At 48.0% G+C, this 27,010-nt stretch overlaps 1 protein-coding gene across 1 annotated transcript; it reads left to right on the forward strand.

Moving 5' to 3' along the window:
* The first annotated feature begins 491 nt into the window (after nucleotides 1-491).
* LOC144100853 (ankyrin repeat domain-containing protein 54-like) lies at nucleotides 492-26,544 on the forward strand. Its single transcript, XM_077633740.1, has 9 exons — nucleotides 492-807; nucleotides 3,335-3,590; nucleotides 5,609-5,656; nucleotides 15,311-15,409; nucleotides 16,473-16,544; nucleotides 19,965-20,012; nucleotides 20,563-20,687; nucleotides 22,194-22,301; nucleotides 26,183-26,544. The coding sequence occupies exons 1-9, from the start codon at nucleotides 712-714 to the stop codon at nucleotides 26,243-26,245; spliced, it is 915 nt and encodes a 304-aa protein (XP_077489866.1). The 5' UTR covers nucleotides 492-711; the 3' UTR covers nucleotides 26,246-26,544.
* The last annotated feature ends 466 nt before the right edge of the window (nucleotides 26,545-27,010 follow it).

The raw sequence follows: 27,010 nt of genomic DNA on the forward strand, positions 1-27,010 counted from the left end.
CACTCAACTTACTGTTGATTGCAGTAGATTACTAGAAGCTACTTACACTCGAATTTTATTAACTCTAATTTGCTTCTTTGAACTAGCGTCAGTGCCTCAGGTCTATAAAATAAAACATTTGAGCGACTCTATTTTTTCCAGATTGTATATCGTTGTTGCAAATGCTTTTGACATTTCACTGTTTATTTCTGTTGCTCTGTGTGCCTTCAAATCTTGGACCTCATAAGGTGGTATCATCTTCCCATGCGCAAGTTAGGTTGAAAGTGTGCTCGATTGATGATACAATTGACACTGCAACTGCAACCAACCCAAGAAAAAGCATAACTATAACATCCAACATATGTTTTACTTATTTTTTTTACTCAGCAACTGTTCTTGCTTGAGTGTTTACTAAACAACTGTTTACGGCTCTTTGACGTAATACGTGACGTCATGCTTGACGCAAATGACTTTTACGTCCATTTATTTTTACAAACAAAGCAACGCGCTTCATTCGACCGTTGTTTGTATGTTTTGTGCTCATATGTTGCGTCTTGTCGCATGCTTGTCGCCTCTTGTTTCGCAGCTTGCGCTGTTGGAAAAATATCGGTGACAAGAAAACGGTACTTTCGTGGTTGCCTTCGCGCACTGCACAGTCCTGTGTAGCGTCTAATATATTACGAACTCGTCAGTGAGGACCAGTGAAGCTGCTGCAAGGCGGAGGACCGCAAAATGTCGGGCACTGACTCGGGGATCGACACAGGGAGCGAAAGCAACGGCAGCACGTCGATGTCGGTGGGCTCTCCGCCCAGGTTGAACGCGGACCACGTAAGATATTCCACAACACTCGCAATTTTATCTTTGTTGCGACTTTCATTCTGTGGCATTGAGCTCCGGGAGTACGTCTGGCTGGGCGCGCGTGATGTGGTTATGTAAAAATCACAGTCGCGCCTTCATTTTGTCTAAAAGATGCGAGCGATCTGATCCGCGCGAATGAGCCGGGGTTAACTTAGCGTAACACGTGGCTTTAACTAGTAGAACGCTTTTGTTTTCAACAATCTTTTCCGTTGCTTTTGTCCAGTTCGCGCTGGCGAACCTGTGCTAGCTACTGGGATCATTTTACGTTTAGCCTGGCATTGTTTTATCCTCGCAGTCACAGCTGGCGATAGCGACGTTTGAACGGGTTTACCTTGTCACTGGTAAGCGCCAGACGTAGTGTTATTAGCGGGCTTGGATAATAATGTAACTCTGCCTTAGCAATGTCTAGAAAGAAACGCAATAAATAACCTTCAGTCTAGCTTCTTTTTTTGCTAATTTTTATGCACTCGTCTTACCAGTTTTAGTCAGTTGTTTTCAACAGTCTGAGTCAGTACTGCCACTATCCACCACTCTTTAAGTGCTTGGCTGGTTTTACTGTCACTGCTGCCAGGACATGTCAACTGTGCTAGTGCATATGAAAGGCAGTAATTCTTAACATTGTGTATTACCATATAGAAAATAATACATGCGGTCATAGGGGAGAGAGGAGTCCTTTCTGTGTAATGTTTAGTGGCATGGCTAGTTGTAGGGGTTGGATCAGCGAGGACAACACTTATACCGAAGGATACGAACAGGAGGAAAGGAAGGAGTGAACACAATGGCTGTTTGTATTCATTGCTTCCTGTACTCTTGTTTGGATGTTTGCGTTACCTAAAACGGTGAATTTGCAGTAGCAAACCCAATCCAGTCAAATGTCGGAACAAGAAAACAGAGGAGGGTGCTGTCATACAGACGTGTTGGTTCTAATGTCAGACAGACAAGGAGCTGAACCTTTAACTGCTTTGTTGAAACACACATGCAAGGTATTTATAGCTTGGCACAAGTCTGAAAAAAAAAAACAAAAAACTTTACTTTGATGTGTGGTCAAGTTCTCTTTTAGTTAGAGATCTTAAAGGTTTTATTGTCTTTTTTTAGGTTTGTACTGTACTATAAATACTTTTCACATGTGTTTCAGATGCACGTTCAGGGCGTTGTCTGTCTCAAACTGTTTTCTTGTTCTGATGTTGGCAAAAGCACCAACTGGCCCAAGCATGCATATTGTTGGAAGTTAAGCCCATTCGTATGGATGAGAGTGACTGTAGCCAAAGTCTTGGAAGAAGGGCCTGACATTTCTACTCCGGTGCAGTCTCTTCTTCAGCCTTGACATGAGTGGCCGCGGACAGCCAGTTTTCAGTCATTCACATTGGAAAAGCTACAGGTGTGCACAGTCAGCAGTGGTCTGTTCATATTTTCATGTCTGAGTGTGCCTTTCTAGTGTAATAGGATTGGTGTAAATAACCTTAGAAGTTGTCGAAATCTGTTTGGTGGTTGTGTTTACCACAGTATTCATCAAGCGTTCAGTCCAGTTGTCCCATCATCATCATCATCATCATTAGCTTAACCATGTCCACTTCAGGACAAAGGCCTTTCCCTCTAATCTACAATTAGCCGTGCCCTGTGCCAGCTGCAGCGCCCTGCTATCCCTGCGAAATTCCTGATTTCATCCTTCAACCTGACTCTTTGCCGCCCCCTGCTACTTTTTTCTCACCCTAAGGGGCCATCAGTTATCTTCTCTGTGGATTACGTGCCCAGTGCATGCCCATTTCTTCTGTTTGGTTTCAGCTAGGACATCGCTAACTTGTGTTTCCTTCCTTTACCCACTTTTCTTTCTTCCCATCTCTTAATGTTACACATGTCATTTTCCTTTCCACAACCCGCTGCTCTGCCCTCAATTTAATCATTTAATTATTTATAATTTCGAGCCTTTTCTTGGCTGGTTGGCTGCTGACCCAAAAGACTAGAGGCCCTTGTACTGTGCAGTGTCAGTGCATGTTAAAGAGCCCCAGGTGGTTGAAGTTATCCGCAGCCCTCCACTGCAGCATCCCTCATAGCCTGAGTCGCTGTGAGATGTTAAATTCTATAAAACCAAACCTTTTCGTCAGCCTTCTACCTATCCAGGTGGCTAAGAATGAACAGTAAAGGCTTACGAATGGTTACCATTCTGTAATGCGAGATGCAGTGACAGCCTTATGCGGTGGTAACTATAACATTATTGTTTAGCCATTACTATTTGTCTTCTCTGGTATAGAGCACATAACATCACTGTGTTTGGACCTCGCAGCGTGGTGTGTCGTAGTGATGTCATGTGTGGCGTAGCTCCGTGCAGGCCAATCAGTGTGTTGTACCGTGTGTTGCTGTGGCACGTTGAAGTGACGTCATGAGCGATGTGGTGTTGTGTTACGCCGACGCTGCAGAACCGGGGAATGTGCCTTTAACGGCTTTCACTGTAAAAAGTGCTGGAGGCGGTGAATGTTCAGCCTGCGGCATTGCTTTGCAGGAATCGGCCGACCCACAGGAGGAAGATGGAGCAGAGCCGGCTTCGCCATTCTTCCGCAACGTGCAGCCCCTGTCGGTGCAGTGCCTGGACGCCATGGCCATGGAGTCATCAGCCTCGCTGCACGAGCACTCCACAGAGGGCGATGAACCCTCACCCCATGCCTGGCTGGGCAAGATGCGTACGCAGCACAGGCGCGCCCTCAACCTTAGGTGGCGCCACGTGTATGGCCGCCGGGCAACCTACAGGGACCTCATCAGTGAGTGTCAGAGTGTTTAATCTATCGGATTGAAATGGTGCCTACACTGGACTCTCATTAATTTGGATTCTTTTAATTATAACTGCTGGTTTATTTTAAATGGCACTTTGGTTCCATAAACGCTGTGTGTATTAAAGAGGCTCCCGTTAATTGGAACTCCACATAATTCAAACTGATTTTTTGTCTTGTTAGAGTTCTGACCATTAAGAGTCAACTGTAGTGTGGAGTGTGTTATGTACAACATTAGCGTGAATTTAAGCAGTTCCTATGTCTTATTTTTTTTAAATTCGTCATTAGCCATGAGCATGTTTGCTCACTTTAAGTATTGTCTTCTGACACTCATCGCAGCCATCTGTCTGTTGGATATTCAATTTGCACGAAGCAAGGAGGAGCGTTCGGGCCTCTCTAGATTTCTGAGGTTCCCTTTGAAGAGTTTAATGAAATAATCATCTCTTATTGTTATTGTTGTTGTTTAATTTGTGTAATTGAACAGTTAATTTTCTGAGTAATCCATCTTTCATGTAAATACCCCGTGGGGCCTTTGGGGTATTGACAAAGGTGGATGATAATTATAATAATACTGTAGTAACAAGCGTTATTATCGAAGGTCTGACATCTGTGTCGCATTCTTGTGATCTCATTTGCAGCACCAAATCTTGTTGTCAATGTTCAGCTGTGGGAAAAAGAGTTTGCTACAGGGGGACATTGAAGCTGACTTCTTTTTTTATTTGCAATGTATTACAATACGTCTGTGTGGTCAAAATGTAGAGAAGGCCTTGTGGCTGAGCACAATGAAAGGTTGTTACACCGAACTTTGTTCATTTGAATTTTTGGACAATTCATACTGTGACTTGGTCCGTTCATGCCACATGGATGTCTATGTGCTAAAAAGCAGCTGATTAATTTCAAAACGAATCAGTTTCACCATCAGTAATTAGAAATATGTGCCGCCGCACCTGGGCTGCCTGAGCACCCAGCCAGCAGGATAACCACCCCCTAAGCTGCGCTACCTCTTTGGAGATGTGTAGAATGTAAAAAGTGGCTAAAAACTGTAATCTCGAAGGCTTCAGTAGATTGTTGCATTAGCTTTTGTTGTCAAGCTATGGATGGTGCGACCAGCTCTGAGATATAGTGCATCAGATGTTTTTCAGCATCACTGGCAGTTATGAGATGGATTTGTAGGAGCGTTCATTGTTGATTGCTGTGCATTTCAGTCTCAGTTTCTTGGCATCTTCTGTGTCACGATCCTATGTGGTTGGTTGTAGCGGTCACCCCGAGTTAAACCTGTGCAGTGTGCCATGGTGCTGTAATTTGGAAATAGGAGAGCACCACTTATTCGTTTTCCAGCCTTATGGCCCTGGTGGCAAACTAGTAACTCAGCAGCACCTCGGAAATGAACCAAAGCAGAAAAACAACCCCACAGTTCACACTTGCAAAGTTGACCCGCTCTTTTGGTTAAAAATTGCAGCTGACCGCACAGCCTGCACAATTTTGATGCTACTCTTTGCGGTGCAAACCCGCCGCGGTGGCTCAGTAGTTATGGCACTCAGCTGATGACCCGAAAGACGTAGGTTCGACCCCGGCCGTGGCGATGGAATTTCTATAAAGGCGAAATTCTAGAGGCCCGTGTACTGTGCGGTGTCAGTGCACGTTAAAGAACCCCAGGTGGTCGAAATTCCCGGAGCCCTTCACTACAGCGTCCCTCGTAGCCTGAGTCGCTTTGAGACGTTAAACCCTAATAAACCAATAAACCAATCTTTGCTGCGCAAGTTGAATATTGAAGTTGAAGCCCTGTTGAAGAGGGGCCCTTCTGGTGTCTTCGGGTTTTAGAGCAGAGAAGGTGTTGGCAGTTGCCTTCCAGAAAAAAATAAAAGCAGAAGGGGATCATGTACTCATTAAGCAATGCAATAGGGCACAGTGTACTGTTTTTGCTGTTCACTTTCTGTAGTTCAAATTGCGGTTAATTTAAGCTGTGCAGTTTTTATTAACAGGCGTTCACTGTATTTTCTTCTTTTCAGGTGAACGCAAGCTACGTATAGCTTCCATCACAAATCAGATTCCCCTGGGTGAGTGATGCATTTTATTTTGTTATCAGCTAATTCATGCAAAGCCTGAGATCATTTCAGAGCCCCATATTTACTTTGGCGAGAAACTCAAATAGGCGAGTGTGACGGGGGGGCTTCATCATAACGAGAGCAGTGGGGTACTGCCGTGAATGACCATGGACTCATGGGGGGTCTTTGGAGTTAGTGTGGAGAGCTGGTGGGCTACCAGTACCACTACAGTAAGTCTGTTTGTCCGAGCGAATCGATGTGAACTTGGCTAGGAACCATTTGGTCGGTGTGGGATTCTGGTTGGCTTCCAGTACATCAGCACTTGAGTCCAACAGTCCGAGGCCAGTGTATTCCCACACCCCACAGGGGCTTCTCGGTATACTCATAAATTCTCGGTATACCCAGAAGTATCCACCCATTTTTATACCCATAAGTTGCACTCCAGTCGCACCGTGGACAGAGGTGGGCAAATGCCGTCAATTTACTTTTCCTCCCTCACCCTCACTTTTGAGTCCATGGCCCTCCCTGACCCTCGCCCTCATTTTTTAAAAGTTATCAGGACCTCCCTCACCCTCACTTCGAAAAATTTGCTGTCCCTCCCTTACCCTCGCCCTCACATCATCGGCCCTCCCTCACCCTCACTAACAGTCGTTTTAAAACTAGTTATATTTTCTACTGGGCAACCACTGGTGATATTACTGAGTAATGAACATACAAGACAAGCCCTCCAGGCACTATTGGACAAAATTCTAGATGCTTATACTCGCGCGCGCGAGTGTGTGTGCATGTTGTTTGAGCTAATACGTGAGGCATATTTGAGACAGTTACGAGTTGAGCCTTAGAATATCACTCTGCCTTTACTTCTGCCACGCACTGCATGCATGCATATGTGCCATGCACTTATAACATTTCATTGTTATCTATATGGACTGCTAAAATGAATCAGCGCATGTCTCTGTACAAAAACTTATGTACGGTAATAATATATTTAAAACAATTCAGTTGCGTTTACTACGACAGTTACAATAAGTGCTAAGCTCAGAACAGACTCAGAACAAGTCAAGTTTGTCGGTAGCTTAATTACCATTGCCCGATTACATTGTGATAGCATTCGGTCTTCAAAATTTCAGTGCTTCTAATCTCCCGCCATTTCGTGCGGTTTGCAGCATGCTCATCTGATGATGTTTCCACGCTCACGGATGTAAGATGATGAAGACCACGCTTTCAAACAGTGTGAGAGACTGGCAGTTTAACACACCTGAACGCGGCTATGTGACGAAGACGACGACATTGCATGCAGAGCTCGAGGGCTTGGCAGTTCGTACAGGCAGGATGTTAAGATTTCTCCCAACTGATTGTTCTTCTCAGGGAAGTCTATGAACCGACCGATTTTAAACCGGAGTGGCACTCCCTCTTGGTGATGTGCTCAGCCTTACCTTGCGTCTAGTGTTCTGTTGCTCTGTCTGTTTGCGATGTGTTTCGTGCCGTTTCCTAAAAGCTTTTGAAATAATTTAGTTACTGTAAATTTAAAATATTTTCAATGTAATAAATACCATGCTTTAAAAAAACTGTGGCGATGGCATAGTGGTCTGGAGCAGGGGTCAACAGAACTGATTTTTTAGCGCCGCCGCAGGTTCGGATCCCGCTCCCCCAGCTATTAAATTTTTTTTTATTTCTTTAGTGCCTTCCCCCAGTGTGATGCTGGCTTTCCGCAGCAGTGAGGCTCTTATGCTGTCGCTTAAAATAAAACATAATTCAGGCCACTTGAATATCAAACGGGCCGCTAAAATGCATCATTTGGGCTGAATAATGGTAATCACCAACTCCCCGAGTCTGGAGTGAGTGATTCCTGTGGTTGCCAATGCTCAGCGCTTCCTATTCACCTAAACATGGTTGTCTGTCTGTCTGAAGCCTGCTTCTAGCACGTGGGTCACTTTACGTTGTGACGTCATCACAAGCTGCCCACCGGATTGTGAGCAAACTGACCACCGTGGCAGTTCAATTAATGATTAGTCGCAAAAGATTCCTCAGGAACAACAAAAGTGTCACAAGCACCACCGATGGCAGCACCTGCCATCGCAGAGCAGTGGCGCGTAGCGTAGTTGCTGCACCTCTGTGCCAGGAGCGGAATCAGGACTCCCATGAATCTGTGAATGCAGGGAATTGACCAATTCTACCGCAGTACATGTCTAAAATAATGCAATATCACGCAAACTTACATAATATGATATATCAACCGAAGTAAGCTAGTTCAGGTCAAGCAAAAGCATAGAAAGTCAAGATAAACCATGCAAAACCAGGGCTAATGGTGCTAGCGCACGATAATTCGTGGTTAACCCCATGTTAAACCACCCGGTGATTCTTTTTCTTGCACGTCTACGCATTACCCAAACGCTGAGTGTCCATTCCTTACCCTGCCTGCAAGAAATTTGGTTCATAAAATCAGGTGCGTGATTACCTGGTTACACGTATCACCAGGGACAGAAATAAACCAAGAGATGCTCCTTTTATTTGGAGAGCAGTACAACTTTTTCTCTTTTTAGCACATCGTACAATGCAAGGTGGAGCGAGCGATGATTCAGATCAAAGCGGTTAATCTGCTGCTTTATTTCCATGGTGAGACTACAGTGGTTGGCTTTGCCCACCACATATCGGCACGGCTTTCCTATACCTTAATTCCCGCGAAAATAGAAAGAAGCTACGACTGTAATGAACTACATACTCATAGTGTGAATGAAAAAATTCCAGGCCAACGCTGCCAAAAGGATTTGATTTGACAGTGGAATTTCGTAGAAGCTTTTTTGTAGCGATAGCTACATTACGGTAGCATTTCGAGCCTTCAGCGTGGCGGCGCTGCAACCCTGTGGCGGCGCTGCAACCCTGTGGCAGCACTGCAACCTTGTGGCAGCGCCGCCACGCTGTCATGTGGTGCGCAGCAGCTGCCGGCGGCGCGGCGCCGTGGCTGATCACGTGGTTCGTCACGGGGTTGGTCACGTGACCAAGTTCCACTCGGCCAGCTGTAGCTATTGCATCACTCCAGGTTTAACCAAAGCTAAACCACCGCCTATCTTTTGCACTGCAGCCAGTTCTTTAAAACCTCACTGAGCTGAAATCGAACCTTGTTCCGGGGAAGGAGGCTTAGAAATTTTGAATTCAACAGCCTTACTAGGTATAATTTCAACGTGTTTTACTGTACACTCTGATCATCCAACAGACTCAGGACTGATGACGAAAATGTAGACTGCAGTACCACGGTTCCCGTTGGACTGGCGGCCATCCGCAAGGCCCTGCCAGTGCCCCCTTATTAGCGCACTATACAGGGTGTTTCACCTAAGACTTTGCACAATTTTTAAAAATAGGCTTTTTTAGAAGAGCCCTTTTTTCGGCATAGCATTGCTAGCAGTGTAGTACATCGCGGCGAGGGACATGGTGTGTGGCACCTGCGTTTCGTGTTCGCCTCGTGTACGTCCAGACTGCAGAAACTACTTCTTCCCTGGGAATCTTCACCTTAACAAGTAGCGCTTTAAAACGGCTATTCATAACAGTCTGCACAGACAAAGAACGTTCGCCCGTGGAGAGAGAGCAGACCTTTATTAATTAAATAGAGAGGATGAGCCGGCGCAGTTGGTGAATGCGGACATCTTGGTCCGCGTCCCTAGTCCGGGATGCTGCAAGATCCCGCCGCCCCGCGAGTTCGGCTTGCGAGGGCAGCCTAAGCCGTCGCACTCGAGCACGAGGAAGGTCTCCCAAGCCTCTTTAATGGGGGTGGGGTGGGGAGGGAAGTGGGGACTATGTTTACAGGTCCACACCATGTGGGATAGAAAACGGAGCTCGCCACAATGTGGGCACAAAGGATTCACTTTCGGGTCACAGCGACCAGCTATGGCGGGACACCAGTAGGTGTTCGTCTGTAGCTGCCGCAGAGTATGGTTCGGTCAACCACCGTCACCCTCAGAAAGTGCATCTTGTCCTCCGTCATCCTCACCTCATCATGCTTTCCCTCACTCACCCTCACCTCACCATGTATTTCCTCCTTCACCCTCGTCTGCACAAATTTTTGTGCGCCCATCCTCCCTCATCCTCACCTCACCGAGTGAAATCCTCATGAGGTGCGGGTGAAGACGCCCTCATGATGGCTCGCCCTCGTGAGGATGCCCATCTTTGACCGTGGAGCAAAAAATTCAGGGGGGCACTTTGTTGACCTAAAGTGCGGTGAGGAGAAAGCCTTTAGCGCGGTGTTCCTGCTTGTGTCACTGATGTGTGGTCAAGATGTTGATTAAGTACACAACTGTTTGTGAATCTTAAATGGTGGAGACACCGGAGGGCGTTTGGGAGGCATATGTCTGATTCGACGCGTTTCCGCAAACACTCTGCAGCGTCCTTACGCTAGACAGAAATTATTGTGGGACTGTAAAAAGAATGAAAAATAAAGACAAGGAGAACTACATATGCGGTCGCAGCAAGTAGCGTAGTCGTTAGCACGCTCGGCTGCGGAACGGAAGGATGGTGATTCCGTGCACAAAGATTTTTTTTCTTATCGGGTCATCGAGTCGTCGATGTGACATGACTTGAGACTGGACATGACCTGAGACCGGACAGGGTCATGGCCGCAAGTATGAGCCATTAAAGGCTTTTGCCTTAATAGAGACCATCTCATGTTGTGCACCCCCCTTGTGTGACTGCATGGCAGGCTCTTTCTTGGTTTACAGTGGAGGCCACATTTAACATAACCGCTTATAGTGCAGGACCGGATATGTGCAGTTTTTGCCGGCCACTGGTCTGCTTCCCATAGGGCTCAGTGTAAAGCCTGTGGGAAGCCTGCTAGGCCCGCCGTGGCGTCTGCGCGGCATCCCGCGTCGCTCTCTTTCCCTTTCTCCCGCCTCGGGCGGCGGAGAGACGGCTGGTGGCTAATCGCTGTCATTCGGCCGCAGCTCCGCCCCCGGCTTCCCAACGGCCTTTGCCATTGGTGACTTTTGGCGGGAATTCGGGACCCGTTTGGGGTGGTCGCGCGACCTTCCGAGCGGGGCCCAGAGAGAGAAGAGACCCCTCCGAGACAGCGTAAGGTGCGTACGTTACTGTTCGTCCGAGCCGGCCTCTGCCGTTCGGACCAGTTCATACTCGAGCTCGCCAGCGTGGGTCCTTGATCCGCCGCGGCTCGAGCCTGTCCAGGGGTCCAACGACCTCTGACAGGCGCACCTTGCGTTGACTGCCCACTCTCTCTCGCAAACGGCCCATCGGCCGACACGAGAGAGATCACAGCACTGCCGCGGGGACAATCTCCTGCAGCGGCGTGCTAGCGGCGCGCATTTCTCTTGTTGCCCCGAGCGCGCACCGGAGCCTTGCTCTGAGCGCGCCCCGGGACGGGGTGACTGTTGAGTGTGTGTATGTACCGCTGGAGGACGGCGTCAATAAACGTCTCCTTCGTGAACTTGGAGGCCTGTTTCTTGCGGCGAGCCGCTCTCCTCTCTTCAGAGGTTGAACGCCGCCGCAGCGGTGCCCCAGGGTGCGTGTGGTGACGGCTGATCGGGGCCCTTGGCTCGCGCGAAGCTCGAACCCGCGGTGGGTAGTGGCCTGTGCCTACTGAGAAACCCACAACTGGCGCCCAACGTGCTAAGTCACTGGCTCTTAGCCTTTGATAGCACATTTGCCGAGCAGGTCGCCTTGACGATCACGCTTGCGCACCATGTCTGCCACCCCCATCGGGGCACTCGGCAGCTACGTGTCGGCTCCCTTAGGAGTCGAAGCGTCCTTTGATCCGTTGGCTGCTGTTCCTTCGAATAGCCAAACACCGTGGTTGGCCGCGGCCCCCATTGGGGCATACGGCGCTACAACCCCCAACGTCGATCACGCAGCTCCCATTGGAGCTGTATCGGGAGCACCCTGCGGTGCACCCGTCAACCACATGCCTCCGCTGTGCGTGCTTCGCACTCAGTGCGAAAGCGGTGCGTGCGACGCTGCCGCAACCGGCCGTCCTGCACAGCAGCAGCCGTGCCCCGCGAGCGGTCAATTCTGCTCTGGGAACGGTGAGGCGCTGGCCCGGCTCCCTGTGGAAACCGCGCCGCTCATCGAACTGGGCGCCTTGCCTCCTGCGTTCGTGCAGCCCGCCCAAGCCTCCTCTGAGGCCGGAGCGCAGTCGCTGCCCAAATAGCGCGGACCCGAGTTCAGTTGCTAGGGTTCACGCTGGGCGAGGGCTCCATTGAGCCCGATGCGGACAAACTCCGAGCCATACTCGAGTTTCCCGTGCCCAAGGACGTACGCGGCCTCCGCCGTTTTCTGGGAATGGCCAATTTCTATCGGTCGTTCATCCCGTCCTGTGCCCGCGTGCAGGCACCCTTGACCAAGCTCTTGGGACAGACTGCCGCGTGGCAATGGGGGCCTGAGCAAGAGCGATCCTTTCGCCTCCTGTCTAGTGCCATTGCCGAGACAGCGCAGCTCAGGCTACCCGACCTGACCAGACAGTTCGTAGTCCAGACTGACGCGAGCGATCTGGGTTTAGGAGCAGTTCTCCTACAGGATTTCGATGGCGTGCTGCAGCCGCTGGCCTTTGCCAGCCGCTCCTTGCTGCCCTCGGAGAGGAATTATTCCGTGACCGAGAAGGAGTGCCTCGCCATCGTGTCTGCACTGCGTAAATTCGACGTCTACCTTGACGGAACGCAATTCGTGGTGCAGACAGACCTCAGTGCGCTCAGTTGGCTGATGCGGCTCCGCGAGCCTGCGGGTCGGCTGGCGCGCTGGGCTCTCCTGATACAGCATTACGACTTTTCGGTGCAGTATCGAAAGGGGAGCACGAACGTGGTAGCTGACGCGCTATCCCGTGCCCCACTCGCCAGCGGCGCCTTGACGCCAGCAGGCGGAGCGGGCGAAAAAGCGGACGAGCCGCCGGGCGGCAAGGAGGGGGAGCCCGCAAACGGGCTAACCCATTCCGCTAACCAGGCAAGCAGCGCTTCGCAAAGCGGGCGAGAGGCAAAGCTCCGCGTGAGCGCCTCGGAGACGCCGTCGCGAGCGGAAATTTTGGCTGCAAACCTGAAGGGGGACGAGACCAGGCCCCCCTCTGGGGTAACTGGAATCGTTTTCAGCCGGAAAGAGCTGCTGAAAGCCCAGCAAAATGACCCCATGTGTCGCGAGATGAGCGACGGTCTCAGGGAGACGGAGCGCCGGGACGCTACTTGTATTGTAGCGGGCGCAGGGGGTGAAAGCCAGCGTGTGTCGCGGCGAGCCCCGGGGGATTCATATTTGCTGGGCCATGACGGGCTCGTGCTGAAATACATAGCCACCGATGATGAGTCCATTGACCCGTTCAAGGTGGTTATCCCCAAAAGTCTGAGAGGCGCACTGTTGCGATTTTCTCATGACGAACCACTGGCCGGTCACCTGAGTGGCTCCAAAGTTTTTGCAAAACTGAGCCAATCGGTGACGTGGCCCGGCATGAAGCGTGACATTTTCCGCTATTGCCGTTCCTGCCATGTCTGTCAAGCGGTGAAGTCAAGGGGCGGCAAGCCGCCCGGAATGATGAAACCAATTGATAGTGTGCGTCCGTGGCAGATGGCCACCTGCGATCTGATGGGGCCTTTCCCCAGGAGTAAGCAGCGCAAAGGCACAACTGGTGCTGCGGAACGCAATCGTACCGAGCACCGGTACAATCTGAGGCGACGGTCACCGATGTCATTGATGCCGGATGGCGGACTCTTCCGCAACCGAAGGCACGCAGCCTCAGCTAGCTGGCGAGCTTTCTCGTCGGGCCCTACCCCAGGTGAAGCACGGCGGTTTCTTTTTTTTGTTTGTTTGCCGCATGCTCAGTTCCAGCCTTGTGCAGTTATTTAGTCGTTTGTTTGTTAGTCAGTCTGTAGCATGTTTTTGTTTCCAGTTTATTCGTTGTTTCTCCTAACGTTCCGAGATCTGTACATATGTAATATACGTTTGCGTTGGAGTTCAGTTTTTTTTTAAACCAGCCTTGTACATATGTAAAGTTCAGCCTACTCGCGATAGCACTTTTCTTGCAGCGCAGAGATGGCCTTCTTTTGTACAGCGCGCCTTCTTTTCATTTACGTCCTGACCCCACGGGTGCGGCGAGGAAGAAAACGGGACCGGTTGGTTCGCGGAGGGGTCGGCGAAAGTCTCCCCTTCCGGCTGGGGAGTGCTTTGCTCGTTAAGGAGCGAGTGTCTCGCGGCATGGTCTTGTGTGGCTATGGGGAGCGTGAAGAGTGCGTCTGAAGAGTGTGTCCTTTGACCCCTGCCACGGCGCCTCGGGACGATTCCGACAAGCGGGTCGTTGTGACTGATGAATGTCCGCCTCTGTGCCGGTGCGTGCCTGGGATGATGTGCGTGTTCCCAAGATCAAAGGCAACGCCGAGAAGGGGGCAGGAAGGACAGCACCCTTTCCCGTGCGGGTCCTCTTCGGCATCGTCGAGCGTCGTCGACCTCCTCATGCTCAACTTTGATGACCTTGTGGAGGACATGGGACCGCCGTCAATAAATCATCCACCGGGACCCTGAAGGCAGCAAAAGCGTGAGTTGGCCGCCGACAGGCCCATTGGGCCTCGCCACCGAACATTATGAGGCTGCAGGCCACCTGTAAGCTGGCCTTGTGTACAGTGTACAGTGTAGTTAGTTTTTTTTTCTCCTTGGAACGTATGCAAGTGTTGTTTGTTTTCTGTTCTTGTTTGTTTGTCTTTTGAGTGTATGGCTGGAACTGAAGTGTGGTAGTTTTATGTGGATTAATTTTGTTTTTTATTTTGCCGCATGCTTTCGCCGATGGGTAGGAGGGCATTTAAGGAGAGGAGGATGTGGGAAGCCTGCTAGATTCCCGCCGTGGCGTCTGCGCGGCATCCCGCGTCGCCCTCTTTCCCTTTCTCCCGCCTCGGGCGGCGGAGAGACGGCTGGTGGCTAATCGCTGTCATTCGGCCGCAGCTCCGCCCCCCGGCTTCCCAAGGGCCTTTGCCATTGGTGACTTTTGGCGGGAATTCGGGACCCGTTTGGGGTGGTCGCGCGACCTTCCGAGCGGGGCCCGGGGAGGAGAGACCCCTCCGAGACAGCGTAAGGTGCGTACGTTACTGTTCGTCCGGGCCGGCCTCTGCCGTTCGGACCAGTTCATACTCGAGCTCGCCAGCGTGGGTCCTTGATCCGCCGCGGCTCGAGCCTGTCCAGGGGTCCAACGACCTCTGACAGGCGCACCTTGCGTTGACTGCCCACTCTCTCTCGAAAACGGCCCAACGGCCGACACGAGAGAGATCACAGCACTGCCGCGGGGACAATCTCCTGCAGCGGCGTGCTAGCGGCGCGCATTTCTCTTGTTGCCCCGAGCGCGCACCGGAGCCTTGCTCTGAGCGCGCCCCGGGACGGGGTGACTGTTGAGTGTGTGTATGTACCGCTGGAGGACGGCGTCAATAAACGTCTCCTTTGTGAACTTGGAGGCCTGTTTCTTGCGGCGAGCCGCTCTCCTCTCTTCAGAGGTTGAACGCCGCCGCAGCGGTGCCCCAGGGTGCGTGTGGTGACGGCTGATCGGGGCCCTTGGCTCGCGCGAAGCTCGAACCCGCGGTGGGTAGTGGCCTGTGCCTACTGAGAATCCCACAAGCCATACTGCTTCATATGCGGTATTTATTCATATGAGGTGTTTATTTAAAGTGTTAATAAAATTTTTGCTGATTCCGACTCTGTTTCTGCTCCCAGTGCGAAAGCTGCTGGAGAGGGGCGTTGACCCGTGTGCCGCTGACGAGCGCCGCAGGACGGCCCTGCACTTCTCCGCCTGCAAGGGTCACTTGACTATACGTGAGTTTCAGGTAGTCATTTTCAGGGTTAAGGAGGCTTGGAGCTCGAGCCATTGCTTTGATAGTTGTTTGTTTTATTCGTTCACTACCTAACTGATTTAATCATTCATCCATCTGTTTGTTTGTTGATTCCTTGGTTCACTCAATCACCTATCCATCCATCCTTTTTTAGTTTCGTTATTTCATTCATTCACTGAGTGGCATACCTCTTGATTTGCTCACTAATCTGTTCATGTTTTCTCTTTTGTGCATTCACTCACTCTCTTTCCTAATGATACTCAGTGTTTGTCACACCTTTCTTACTTTGGTTAGGTTAGTTGCATATTTTGTTTAGTGGCAGCAGTTTTTGCGAACAGCGCTGAACCATTGCTGGCATGAAAAAAAGAGCATGAACTAGGACATGGCTAGGATGGCATTACAGTTTCCACACTGGTATAATTGTGACATGTGTGTTTTGTGGCAAGCAAAGTAAAGAATTACTAGTGGGTAGAAAACTGAAAAGTGCCAGAGGTAACCTGAATTGTGTTACTCATTCACTGTTCATCTGTAAAACTTTATAAAGAACTGGGTTCTAAGGACAGATTTCTTGTCCATTTTATGCTTTGAAACTAGTTTTCAGATTGCGGGTCAAAATTTGTTTACTTGGAATTCTTGTCGTAGTCAGCCTATTCGTATTATAAATATGGTCTATTACAGAAGCAAGTTGTTACGCAATGACCGTTTGGATTACTTTGGTCCCACCAGTCACAAGACTCTGACTAGAGTTCCAAGATGTTGGGCCCCTCTCACAGCCAGCTTTCAAAGGCTGCCAAAGACATGAGGCAGCACCTCTGAGCTGTCCGTCATCGGTGGTGGCACGTCTTTGGTTCCTGGAAAGTGCTCTCGTGCAGTTCATTTTGCTGCCATGGGGTGGCGTAACGATATGTGGATCCTCGAATTTAAATGGATTAATGTGTCAAATATGAAAAAAGAAAAGGTCTGGTGGCTTGTGTTGCAGGAGCGCTGTTACCGAAGTCGAGTTGTGAGTCTCTTGCTCATTGTTGACTGCACTTTTACCTGTGCAGTTAAAATGCTGCTGGAGCATGGCGCTGATCCAAACCAGAGGGATGTTGTGGGCAACACTGCTCTGCATCTTGGTGAGAACTTGCTTGGGGCTTCCCTGTCCCCATTTTTTTTATTATTATTTACTTGATGGCATTCTGCCCATCGGTGGCTCAGCGACTGGGGCTCTCAGCTGCCTAGTCCTTGAATGTCGGCCGCGTCAGCTGTGCTTTGATGGAGGTGAAATTAAAGGCGGCCATGTACTGTGTGATGTCAGTGCACGCTAAAGATCCCCGCGTGATCGAAGTTATTGCAGAGCTAGCCACTACAGCACCTCTTTCTGTCTTCCTTAGACCTGCTGCAACGGCTCGCTCAGTGGTTAGGGTGCTTGGCTACTGAGCCGGATGGCTCAGGTTCAATCCCAGCCACGGCGGCCGCATTTCGATGGGGGCGAAACACGAAAGGCGCCCATGCCCTGTGCGATGTCAGTGCAAGTTAAGGAACCCCAGGTGGTCTTAATTAATCTGGAGCCCTCCACTGCTGTGTCCATGGCAGCCCATAACTCTTTCCAGGGTGTTAAACCACACAATTTATTTATTTGTTCGCTTTTCTTTCACTTCTTTCCCTCAGGGTGTGGTTGTGGTGTCCAAAGAAAAGCGAGACAATTAGTGCGCCTTCTCTTTCCTCAAAACCAGTTTCGATCACATTCTGCAGAGCACTTTCAAGCAGAAAGAACCCAAGGAAAGAAGTGTGCGTGGTGAAGCGGAAGTACATTGTCTTGTTGACTGAGTTAGTCTTGCAATGGTTTTTAAGGGCACAGGGTAGGACCTATACTTCCCACCCCGTTTTAGGCATATTTGCAACCCGTTTCCTCGGCAATTACACCACCTAGGTCGTTCGGGTTTGTTTCATATTAGTCATCATTTCCCCCTTCTTTTAACCGAAGTAGAATTGTTGTTTTGTAGAGAATATGTAGTGTTGGGATTTTTTTCCTGAGGCCACAAATTATTTTTTTCGTAAAGTAAAACTCTCCTAGAAAAAGCCCTACTGCATAGATGTGTACCTTTCAGTGGTTCAGCAGCTTTGCGTATCTGCATAGGTAAAGCTGGAAAAACAGGTTTCTAGCTTTGCTTGTTTTTCTAATGATGAGCCAGATGCAACAAGGAGTGACCTTCTGAGTTACTCAAGGTCGAAGACGAAAAGCCATATTTAATTATTTTTGCAGAGACAGCATTCACTGAGACTTCTATTCAGTAGCTGCTATCCATTTAGCCAGTAGCAGTGCCAGTTTTATTCTTCTTTGCTTCTCACTTCACTTCTGTAGTCTCCCTTGTAATCTGTTCTTTACCTCTCCCAGTAAAGTACTTTCGATGGCAGTCCGCCTTACGCAACCATCACGATGTGGCACCGAGGTGATAAATCAAAATGACGGGATTACAGGACATAAGCTCGAGCCGTGCTGCTGTCACTGAGTGGGGGCGCTGCATCTGAGATTGTAATTTGGAGCTGTGCATTCTTTGGTACTACACTCTTCCAGATTGCATGGTTAAGTACTCGCTGGCGCCTTGGGTTCACCCGTGTAGATACTTTTTGAGAGGCTCTGGCCATGCTAGTAGGTTGGAAAAGAGATTTTGTGGCATGAACCGATTTGAATGAGTGTTCGTGCATTAAGGGCTCCTTCATCATTTGGCTGCGGTCAGCACAGCGAGTGTCGCGGTATTTCGAATACTGCGCTTGACAGGCATCACTGTCGGTAGCAAACATGTAGAAATATGAGGTCCAAACAGCCTATACCATTTATTAAAACATATCGTGTACCTTTCATGCTTTGCCTCATTGCTGTTAAAGAATCGGCTGATCTTTGTAAAATTCCCCACTTTTGCTTTCGACATCATTTTTTATTGCAGAAATGCGAGTGAGTGGAAGCAGAGAAGTTGAGCGTTTCTGCGCGTCACTTGGCCTCGAAAGCAAGGATGTTCTGGCCCTGCTGAAGGGCGAAAAAGATGTGAGGCATTGAGTAACATTCAGGAAGAATTCGAGATTCGATACTGTCGTAAATCCAAAAGTGAACTGTTTTGTTCCCCCCCCCATTTAGGCCTACCCTGTGTCCTTAATGTGCAAATAGTATTTATATCTACCAGGGGCGTATTTATGGGAAATTGTCGGGGGGGGCAGCCAAGGAGTGTGTCATGTTGCACAGTGATTTTAAGCTTTTCTCAAGTAAGAAAATGGAGGACAGTGTGGTTTACACCCTGGAAAATCTCTTGCTTGGGAGGGGGAAACTGTTTTCTCCCTAAATTAATTAAGTGCATTAATCTTAAAGAAAGTTGGCATCAGTGGCCGAGAAAATTACTGGAATATTTAGTTTTCTTCGTGATTCAGTAAGTAAGTTTAGTGAAGTAATTTCAAGTCAAATCATGCCAGTTCTGTGTTTTAGTTATTTCAGAACTTGGGACATCGACAAAAAAGCTTTAAATGAGATGAGACTATTAGTCAGTGAGCAGCAGAAAAGAAAGTGATAAGTGTAGTGTAAAGGTGGGGGGATGCGACTTTCAGCAAAATTTTTTTGATCTCGATATATTTACATAAAATATTTTTGAGATATTAGAAATAATGTAATGACTGCTCTTGCAAAATTTCACTGTTATATTTCCAGAAGATTGTTTTTAATATAAATCTTTCCTCTGATTCTTGCAAATAGGCTGCAGAGTTTAAAAAATGAGGCAGAAAACTAGCTCAGTATTCACTACATTCCTTACTGGCGTGCTACAAGTCAAGACATTCTTAGATTCTTTTTTTTTTCACAAAGCACAAATTTTGATTTAGAATTCTTGTGATGCAGTGTCCGTTGACATATTGAAGGAAATTTAAAATTCGCATATTTGAAAAACAAAGAATTTCTTGACCCACACTATGACCCTAGGAGTGCAACAAAAGAATCGGGTTCAAAATAGATAAAACAGTGGTGAAGAAATCTGCTCCGCAAGGTTAGTATCTAGGCAGAAAACCAAAACGGAAAGAAATGCCAATTGTTTAGGCGTTTCTTCGCAATGCAGAGCCACCACGGTTCACAAAACAATTTTTTTAGAGTACTTCCCAGTCGATTTCAGCAATGAAACTTGAGGACAGCAAAATCTAGGTATGCAAGTGGATACAGCATTTTTCAAAAATCAAATTGTCGGTCATTTTAGGGGGATTTCAAATCAGCGTCCCTCTTGTGTGACCAAAAGAGAACGTCATAGATTAGGTAAAAAAAATGTCGATAATATTCGAGCTGATATTGTCAGGAAAATACATGCGTGGACAGGATGTGTAATTGGCAGGTAGCTAGTGGTCAGTATTAGTACCATGTAATCGGAAACATAGGTAAAGCGATAGGGTAATCAGTTCAAGCATGGTTGGCATGGAAGCTGTTACTGGAGGTCACTGGGAGTAGCCTGCATTCTGCGGTGGACTTAACCAAGGCAGCAACTGTAAATGTGTGGCTGACTGTGCCAATCGTTTCTTCATTTCAGCTGTTTGCACCAGTCACACGGAGGTGATTACGGAGCTGCTGAAAGCGGGTGAGTGTGATCAAGTTGAAATGCTGAGTGCGAAACTGTATCCTCCATAGATGGGGGAGGGATTTATACGGAAGAGAATTGTGCAGAGTGGAAGTGTTCTCCAGGTCTGGTAGAGACAGTGTGTGGAAATGCAGCAGCAACATTGGTGACCCGCTTTTGCCGCTTGCCAGAAGGAAGGCAGGCTGGGCCCAGAGAGAACACAAGCTAAAGGGACCTTTTTATTTGTTGAGACAGCTTGAACATGGATTGTAATCTCAACAGGGCCTGGGACCTGCTTTGAAATTAAGTTAAAACGCCAAGGGCTGTTTCCTGAAAGAAGAAGAAAGCTTGGCTTTGCACTGATATTGAAGGGCCCCGCCCCTAATCTCTAGTTACGGTAGATCACTGTGTGTAAGTCGACCCCCCTTAACTTGCAGCCCTCGCTGATCGTAACAAAGTAGACTCCTAATACAAGTTTGGCGCCTATGGCACCAACCTGCCCCACGCACTTCACTTGTTTGTCGAAAATGTTCCAAACTTGTCTCAGGGACACACCTAATTGTTTATGCAGGCACCGACGTGAACTCGCTGGACAACTCGGGCCGCACACCTCTGCACCTAGCCCAGTCCAAGCTACGTCTTATCAAGGTAGACCTGGCCAAGTCTTCAGAGAACGTCAAGCAGGAAGTCATGAAGGTAAAGAGTTGTCTTAAGCACAGAGTACTTCAAAAGGTCAAGGCACAGGAAGACAGCTGTATAGGTTAGGGAACAAGCACAATATCCTAGCTCATCAGCAAGAGGAAATGAACATAGGCGGTCATGTAATGTGGAGGGAGATAATCAATGGTCTCTTATTTTTATCAGAGTGGATTATATTGGAATGTGAATGTAGCAATGGTGGCAGAGAGTCAGATGGGCCGATGAGGGGGTCTTCTCAATATGGCTTCACTTTCTGCACTAGTTCACAAAAGTGCCGTGCCGGTGCAGTGCCAGTTCTTGCGATGCGAGTGTACCTTGACACTAGCGCTCTCGGTGCAGTGGTAAAATTGAGTGCGAAACTGCAGAAACCTGCTGCGGCCGGGTGTTGGTCAACCGGGGTTTGTTGTGTGGTTTAACATGTGCGCAGGGTTGTGCTACTTGTGTTGAATGCTGTGCATTTGTTCGATGCACCACTTGGCAGCAGTCATGACATTTTCACATTCAATAGTCACGAATTCAACTTCGCCCTTTTTGTTGCATTACGCGAAGTGGTGCGGGTGATCACCAACTCAACGGGACTTTTGGCAAGGTAACACTGAAATGCGTAGACTGTGAATAATAGCCTAGCTCTTGAAATCAGACTGTAAAGCGATGACAGTTGGTGTGCGTGGTTCAGGCTGTCACTGTTCTGCCCAAAGATTTTCCGGCTGTCCACCAATTACAGCTTAAGGTTTGCTTGATAACTGTTTGAACATCGATCGACTTATTTGAACACGACTTGCATTTACTGTCGGCGTATGGTGGCGGTGAAGTGGCTGTCAGAGGCTGACAGGCAAATGCATTGGCTGACTGGTGACCTCAAAACAGTCACTGCTGTAAGTGGAGGTGCGGCTGATGAAGCCTTGTGCTGTTTGCTGATGCAGAGGCCACCTAGGCAAAAATGATAGTCGTAGTGAGTTATCACAAAAGTTGCGATCACCCACGTATTTCAAAACAACAGCACAGTCTGTGACTTTGACTAACGTTTTATTGTGTTGCATGGTCACTGTGGTTGTCTAGCATGGGAGATGTGGCCGTTTCAACGCCATCATCGATCAGCTCTCCTTGGAACCGTCTACTAATTATCTGCTATGGAATGCGTCAAGCACCTTGCACTACTTGCACAAGGAGAGAACTCATGGGGAGGCTAGTGCAGAAGAACGCTCGCACCACGACGTCAAATCGAGTGTCAAAGTGCAGGTGGCATTGGCTGCACTGACAAATCGAGTGTGAGTGTGCTGCACCACTTCAACTGGTGCATAAAGTGCAGCCAAATCGGGGAGACCCAAGATTGCACTGATAAGGTACATTGGTAAGGTGATCGCAACTGGTACAAGACAGGGTTGCTTGGAGGCCATCGGCAGGGGATGTTGTGATGCATTGGATGTATAGCCAGGTCGATGGTGGTGATGGCGAGTGATGTGCTCACTGAGTGTCATCCTTGTTTCATGTGAACCATCGCAGGTCATCGAGATGCTGCAGGTGTACCTGCAACGGAGTGGAAAGTCAGCGGAGAGCGACCTGCTGGGCACCTTCTCTACCAGGCTACGCTTGCATCAGACAAGACAGGAGGTCAGTGGCTGCTCTTTGACTGAAATTTTCAAGTGTGGTAAACTCTGAGCTAAGAATCTCTAGATCCGGACAGGCCGCCATCAGAAACTGAACCTGGCAGTGATCTAGTGAGGCTGGTTATAGGAAACCAGATGCGTAGCATGTGGCGGCTGGAAGACAGGTTTGGACTCAAGATTAGGAAATTTGTCGGGATGAGGTGGCTTCGTGAGGTCAAACCGGCTCACCAGTTTGTGTGAAGCCTGACCTTGAGGGTGACCTTGGGCAAAACATAAATAAATAAATAAAATAAACATTGCCGTGACTGGTATTCGAACCTGCGGCAGCGCGAACAGATCAGCTTCGCTGGCCACTGCATGAGAGTACTATGCTACCGCCGCAACCGATCACGCCTTGTGTTAAACTGCAACGCACTCTCGTGCTGTGCATTGCACATCGTCGTCTTCATCAGCTAATACTATTATGAAACTAATATTCACACTTTAAGCTATGTGACGGTAGTAACAGAAAGATGTGTGCTGCATGCATTGGCGTGGACAACGTTGGGGCAGAAACACGGCACTAGAGCAATTCGCGTTGGCGTTGACAACACTTGAGCGTAGGCACTTAAGCATAGGCCGCCTGCGTACTTTGGGCAAATCGGCATTGACGATGAAAGAGTTGAAGATGCACATAACTGGCTCCCTGGTTCAGTGGACACCTCAATCGCGCTTTCAGGTACGTGGCGGTGGTGTCCATCTGCAAAAAATTGTGCTTTTGCACAATATTTCGTGCTTAGCAATGCTACTCGTCACAGCTGTTCCGCTGCCTTCCCTTCTTTCTCAACAGCAGCATTGCCTTCTTTCCACGTTTATAGCAACTATTTCTCGCCAGTACATGCCATGCAATTCACCTCGATGGCCCAATGTTATCAAGAACTTGGCTTGTTCAAGCAGCTTGTAAGTCTGGTGGGTGAGCTCACTGTATCTCAAAGAACAGTGAAAAAAAAAAAGCGGCACTATAATTGTAGCTTAGCTCGAAATATAAATCAAGTTGCTGTCTGAAGAAGATGATTTAAGTGAAAAAAGAAACGCATTTTATGTATTTGTAAAAATGCGGTAGTATATTGCTTTTGATGGGCGCCAGCATGCAACTCTTGCTAAGCAGGCACAGTGCTGCCAGAGCCACAGCGTTGTTAGCGCTACACGTCATCGCCAAAAAGAGAGAGAATGTGACTGCTAATACACTATTCCACGAAAAGTGTTAAAATTTGCGATTTTTTGCATAATCACTGCAAACTAGGGGCCTTAATCATAGCAGTCTATATTTTAGCATTTGTTCATGTCATTTGCTTGTTAATCATCACATTTGAGTTGTGTGACAGCAGAGCTTGAGAGCGCATATTCTTTGCTTCTTACTTGACCTTTAAATTCACAAATGCTTTGATGAGTGGGCTGAGTGACGACTGTCTGCCAAGCATGTTTGATGAGGGATTACAATGCTTTGTCCAAACTCTGTGGATTCATTTTGTGCGAGTATTTCATTTTTGTTGCTGCTAATTGGTTCGCAGCTGTTTGTGAGATGAGCAGGAAAAGCCCATGCAAAAACGCGTTGCTGCCTAGAAAGTTGGCCATATCCTAATTGTTAGTCATCTCGTTAAAATTGTGCGACGGTAGCACTTTGAAGCCAGGCCAGCTAACAAACCTTTTGTGTCTTGATTGCTTTATGACATTGAACTTAAAAGCTCAGTTTTGCTCTAGGCACATTAAATGGGAGATTAGAATGCTGAGTGTTCCTGTGGCTTCCGTTGCTTTGTGCGAGAACTTTATTCCTATTGTCATAGGTTGTCATTATGCACATCATAGAGTCCAGCATGTGTTCAGTAATGCTGCCCTAGTGCACGTTGGACTCAAAGCTGGTAAAGTGGGGTATAGCAAATGCCGCATTCAAGAATGCTTTGTGCAGATAATGCTCGCATCAGGTGAATTCTGGCTTCAGCTCGCAAATAGGCCGACTCATTTTTGTGGGATTTCTAAGGGACCTCCTGTGTAGCTTGGTTCACGGAGGCTGCACCAAAAAGCACCCGGAGTTTGACCGAGCACGTACCGCTGTCATTCCTTATGTGCACGGCTTGTCTCACAGGCTCGGAAGGCAGCAGAAAAGGTTGGCGTACGAGTATTGTTTTCTGCACTGAACAAGGTAGCTGCCCTGTGTAAGCAGATCAACACTGATTTGGCTCAAAGCACAGTGTGCAACAAGAAGCACCAGCACCGATTTATTGCATGCAAAGCTAATGTCTACGAAATTCCACTTTCATGTGGCGGGCTACAGATCAGACAAACCGGGGAGTGCATTAATGGCAGGTTGCAGGGGCATGCCAATTCACTAGGCAAGCCAACTGGTTCTGGCCTTGTATTTCATTTTGTCAATGTGAGGGTTGCTATCCCCTGTTAACCCAGACGTGCATCATCAGTAAGTATCGTGACCAGCGCACACGTGAGATGTGGGAAGCATTCTTGATTAAGAAGAAAGAACATTGTGTAAGCACACAGTCTGCCACCGTTTCCCTAGGAAATCACATTTCGAGATCACCAGATTTCTTGTGTGCCCTGCCGCTAGATTTTAGCTGCCTTTTCACTTTATTATTTTTTATTGTTACTTGTTTGCGCTTGTTTTGCTCCTTTGTCGTTGCCTCTCACATCGTCATCAGGTTTCTGACGCACCGTGTTGCTAGATTTTAGCTCTTATACACGCTATGAATTTTGTTGTTGCTTGTTTACACTTGTTTTGTTGCTCTTTGTGGTTTCCCCTTCGAGTTCCTGTTAGCAGCTGAGCTGGGCACGTGCAGTTCCCTCTGTCATGCCACGTTGTGCGCCTTTTGGAATTTTTTTGTTGTTCTCAGCTTGTCAAACCTATATATGCTCCTTAGCTTCTTGGAATAAAACCAGTTGATAGTCGGCGCGCGTGGAGTCTCCTTATTGCGTCCAGTTCTTGCGCTGTTTCAAATGCGATTGGTAGCCAACAAGCCCAGTTCTCAGCACTTGTGCTGTGATACAGCAGACACAACTTGTTGACTGCGTGCTTTTGCTGAATGAACGGACGTATGTTATGAAGTTCCGACTCTTACAAAAAAAATCAGTCAAACTTCTTTTTCCTCACGTAATGAGCCCTCTCCCCAAATTGATTATCGCCTTTTTCGGAAAAAAAGTGGATTCACTACGCGGGTAAATACAGTAGTTTCGCGAATAGTATTTATTGAATATTTGTTTTTTTCCACACTTCTGCTGGTGTTTGAAGTGCTATTCATATCCTGTGAACATTTCAAAAATTGCTAATTTTTCTGTTTATCCAAACTCATGGCCAAGTGTTGTGGCATTTCCAAACGATGCTAACTAGTTTTCACATCAATTAACTTGCTCTTTCCTTGTAGAACCAACTGCAAGCGTGCAGCAAAAATGCACACATGCTAATGCTGGGCCTCTTGCATGAAATTACTGCATTGACAGCGATACAGCGCAAATACATGCTCATGGATCTTCACTATGTGCATTCCTACGTCAGGCTTTTAACTTCGCCACAGTTGATGTTGCTGTCTGTAACGGTGATGACTATGGTAATGGCTTATAAGGATGGATGAACCAGTGTCTAATGGGGCGTGTAATGTGCACTTTCCACGTTTTATTCATGCCTGTCAAAACCATCCAGGTGTACTTGGAGATATGCAAATCACATCTTTAGATAATGATACAATTGAAATTTACGGGCATATCAGTTCCAACTTTGTAGGCGCATTTGTTCTGTTTATTGTGAATGCTCAAAGTTCAAAGGCTTTCTGAAGTTTCAGGAAACCTTGCACAGCAGCCCTTAAATGCATTCTGCTTAACAATTCTTCTCTTCACCGGCAGGTGGACAACGATGTACAAGACTTGCTGTCCAGTTTGGCACACCTAAGCCTCCACAAGACCTAGGGCTTTGAGATTATTGCAAGATGACTCTGCAGGCACTGCCAACACCAGGCGCACATCAAATGGAGACGCGCCTCTCAGGAAATGGCTGGCAGCTTCATCTTTAGGCCTGTGATGAATGGACTATATAAAGGCCATCGCCAGAATGCATTTTTTTTTTTTGTCAAGCATGGACCTTCACGAGTGTTGAAACCATGTGTCACCCAAGTGTGATTCTGTAAGATATGTACTCTGTGCAACATGAGAATGGCGTGTTCGTTGCTTTGGTTCTTCACATAGTGCATTAAATGTGTCCTAACTCATTTGTTTAGTGCAACAATGTGTCTCTTGGTCCTGAATCACATTTCGTACCATGTTCAAAGACATCATTTTGCTACAAGTAAGGCTTACCTGATAATCCATTAAAGCGGGCCATAGTACTTGTCTAGAAGACTTAACTTTCGTGAATCAGGATAATGATATTGATGGAGATAACGAGTGGCTGCGGACGAGACTGATGCCAATGTGGATTGCTGTACTATAAATTCATCTCTAATACCATACTTACCCAGATGCAAGGGCATGTGTAGGAAAGAAATGAAAGAGCACAAATGTAAAGCGAGACATGAGGCCACAGTATACGGACAGATGGGTAGAAGCTTATGAACAAAATGGCTTTTGCGTGCCTCTTCTTTTTCAAGAGAGCCGCACAAAATGTTATCAGATAACACTGATATGAAGATACGCAAGGAATCCCGCCGCGCTTTCACTGCATCGACGGTTCACTTT

This window comes from Amblyomma americanum, chromosome 8, assembly GCF_052857255.1.
Source record: "Amblyomma americanum isolate KBUSLIRL-KWMA chromosome 8, ASM5285725v1, whole genome shotgun sequence".
Classification (NCBI taxonomy): Eukaryota; Metazoa; Arthropoda; class Arachnida; order Ixodida; family Ixodidae; genus Amblyomma; species Amblyomma americanum.

Bases quoted from the DNA above. Each gene is read 5' to 3' on its own strand.
- LOC144100853 (XM_077633740.1), top strand. From the start codon at position 712: ATGTCGGGCACTGACTCGGGGATCGACACAGGGAGCGAAAGCAACGGC. The intron at 20,013-20,562 runs GTGAGTGTGATC...TTGTTTATGCAG, and splicing joins TACGGAGCTGCTGAAAGCGG to GCACCGACGTGAACTCGCTG. The intron at 20,688-22,193 runs GTAAAGAGTTGT...GAACCATCGCAG, and splicing joins TCAAGCAGGAAGTCATGAAG to GTCATCGAGATGCTGCAGGT.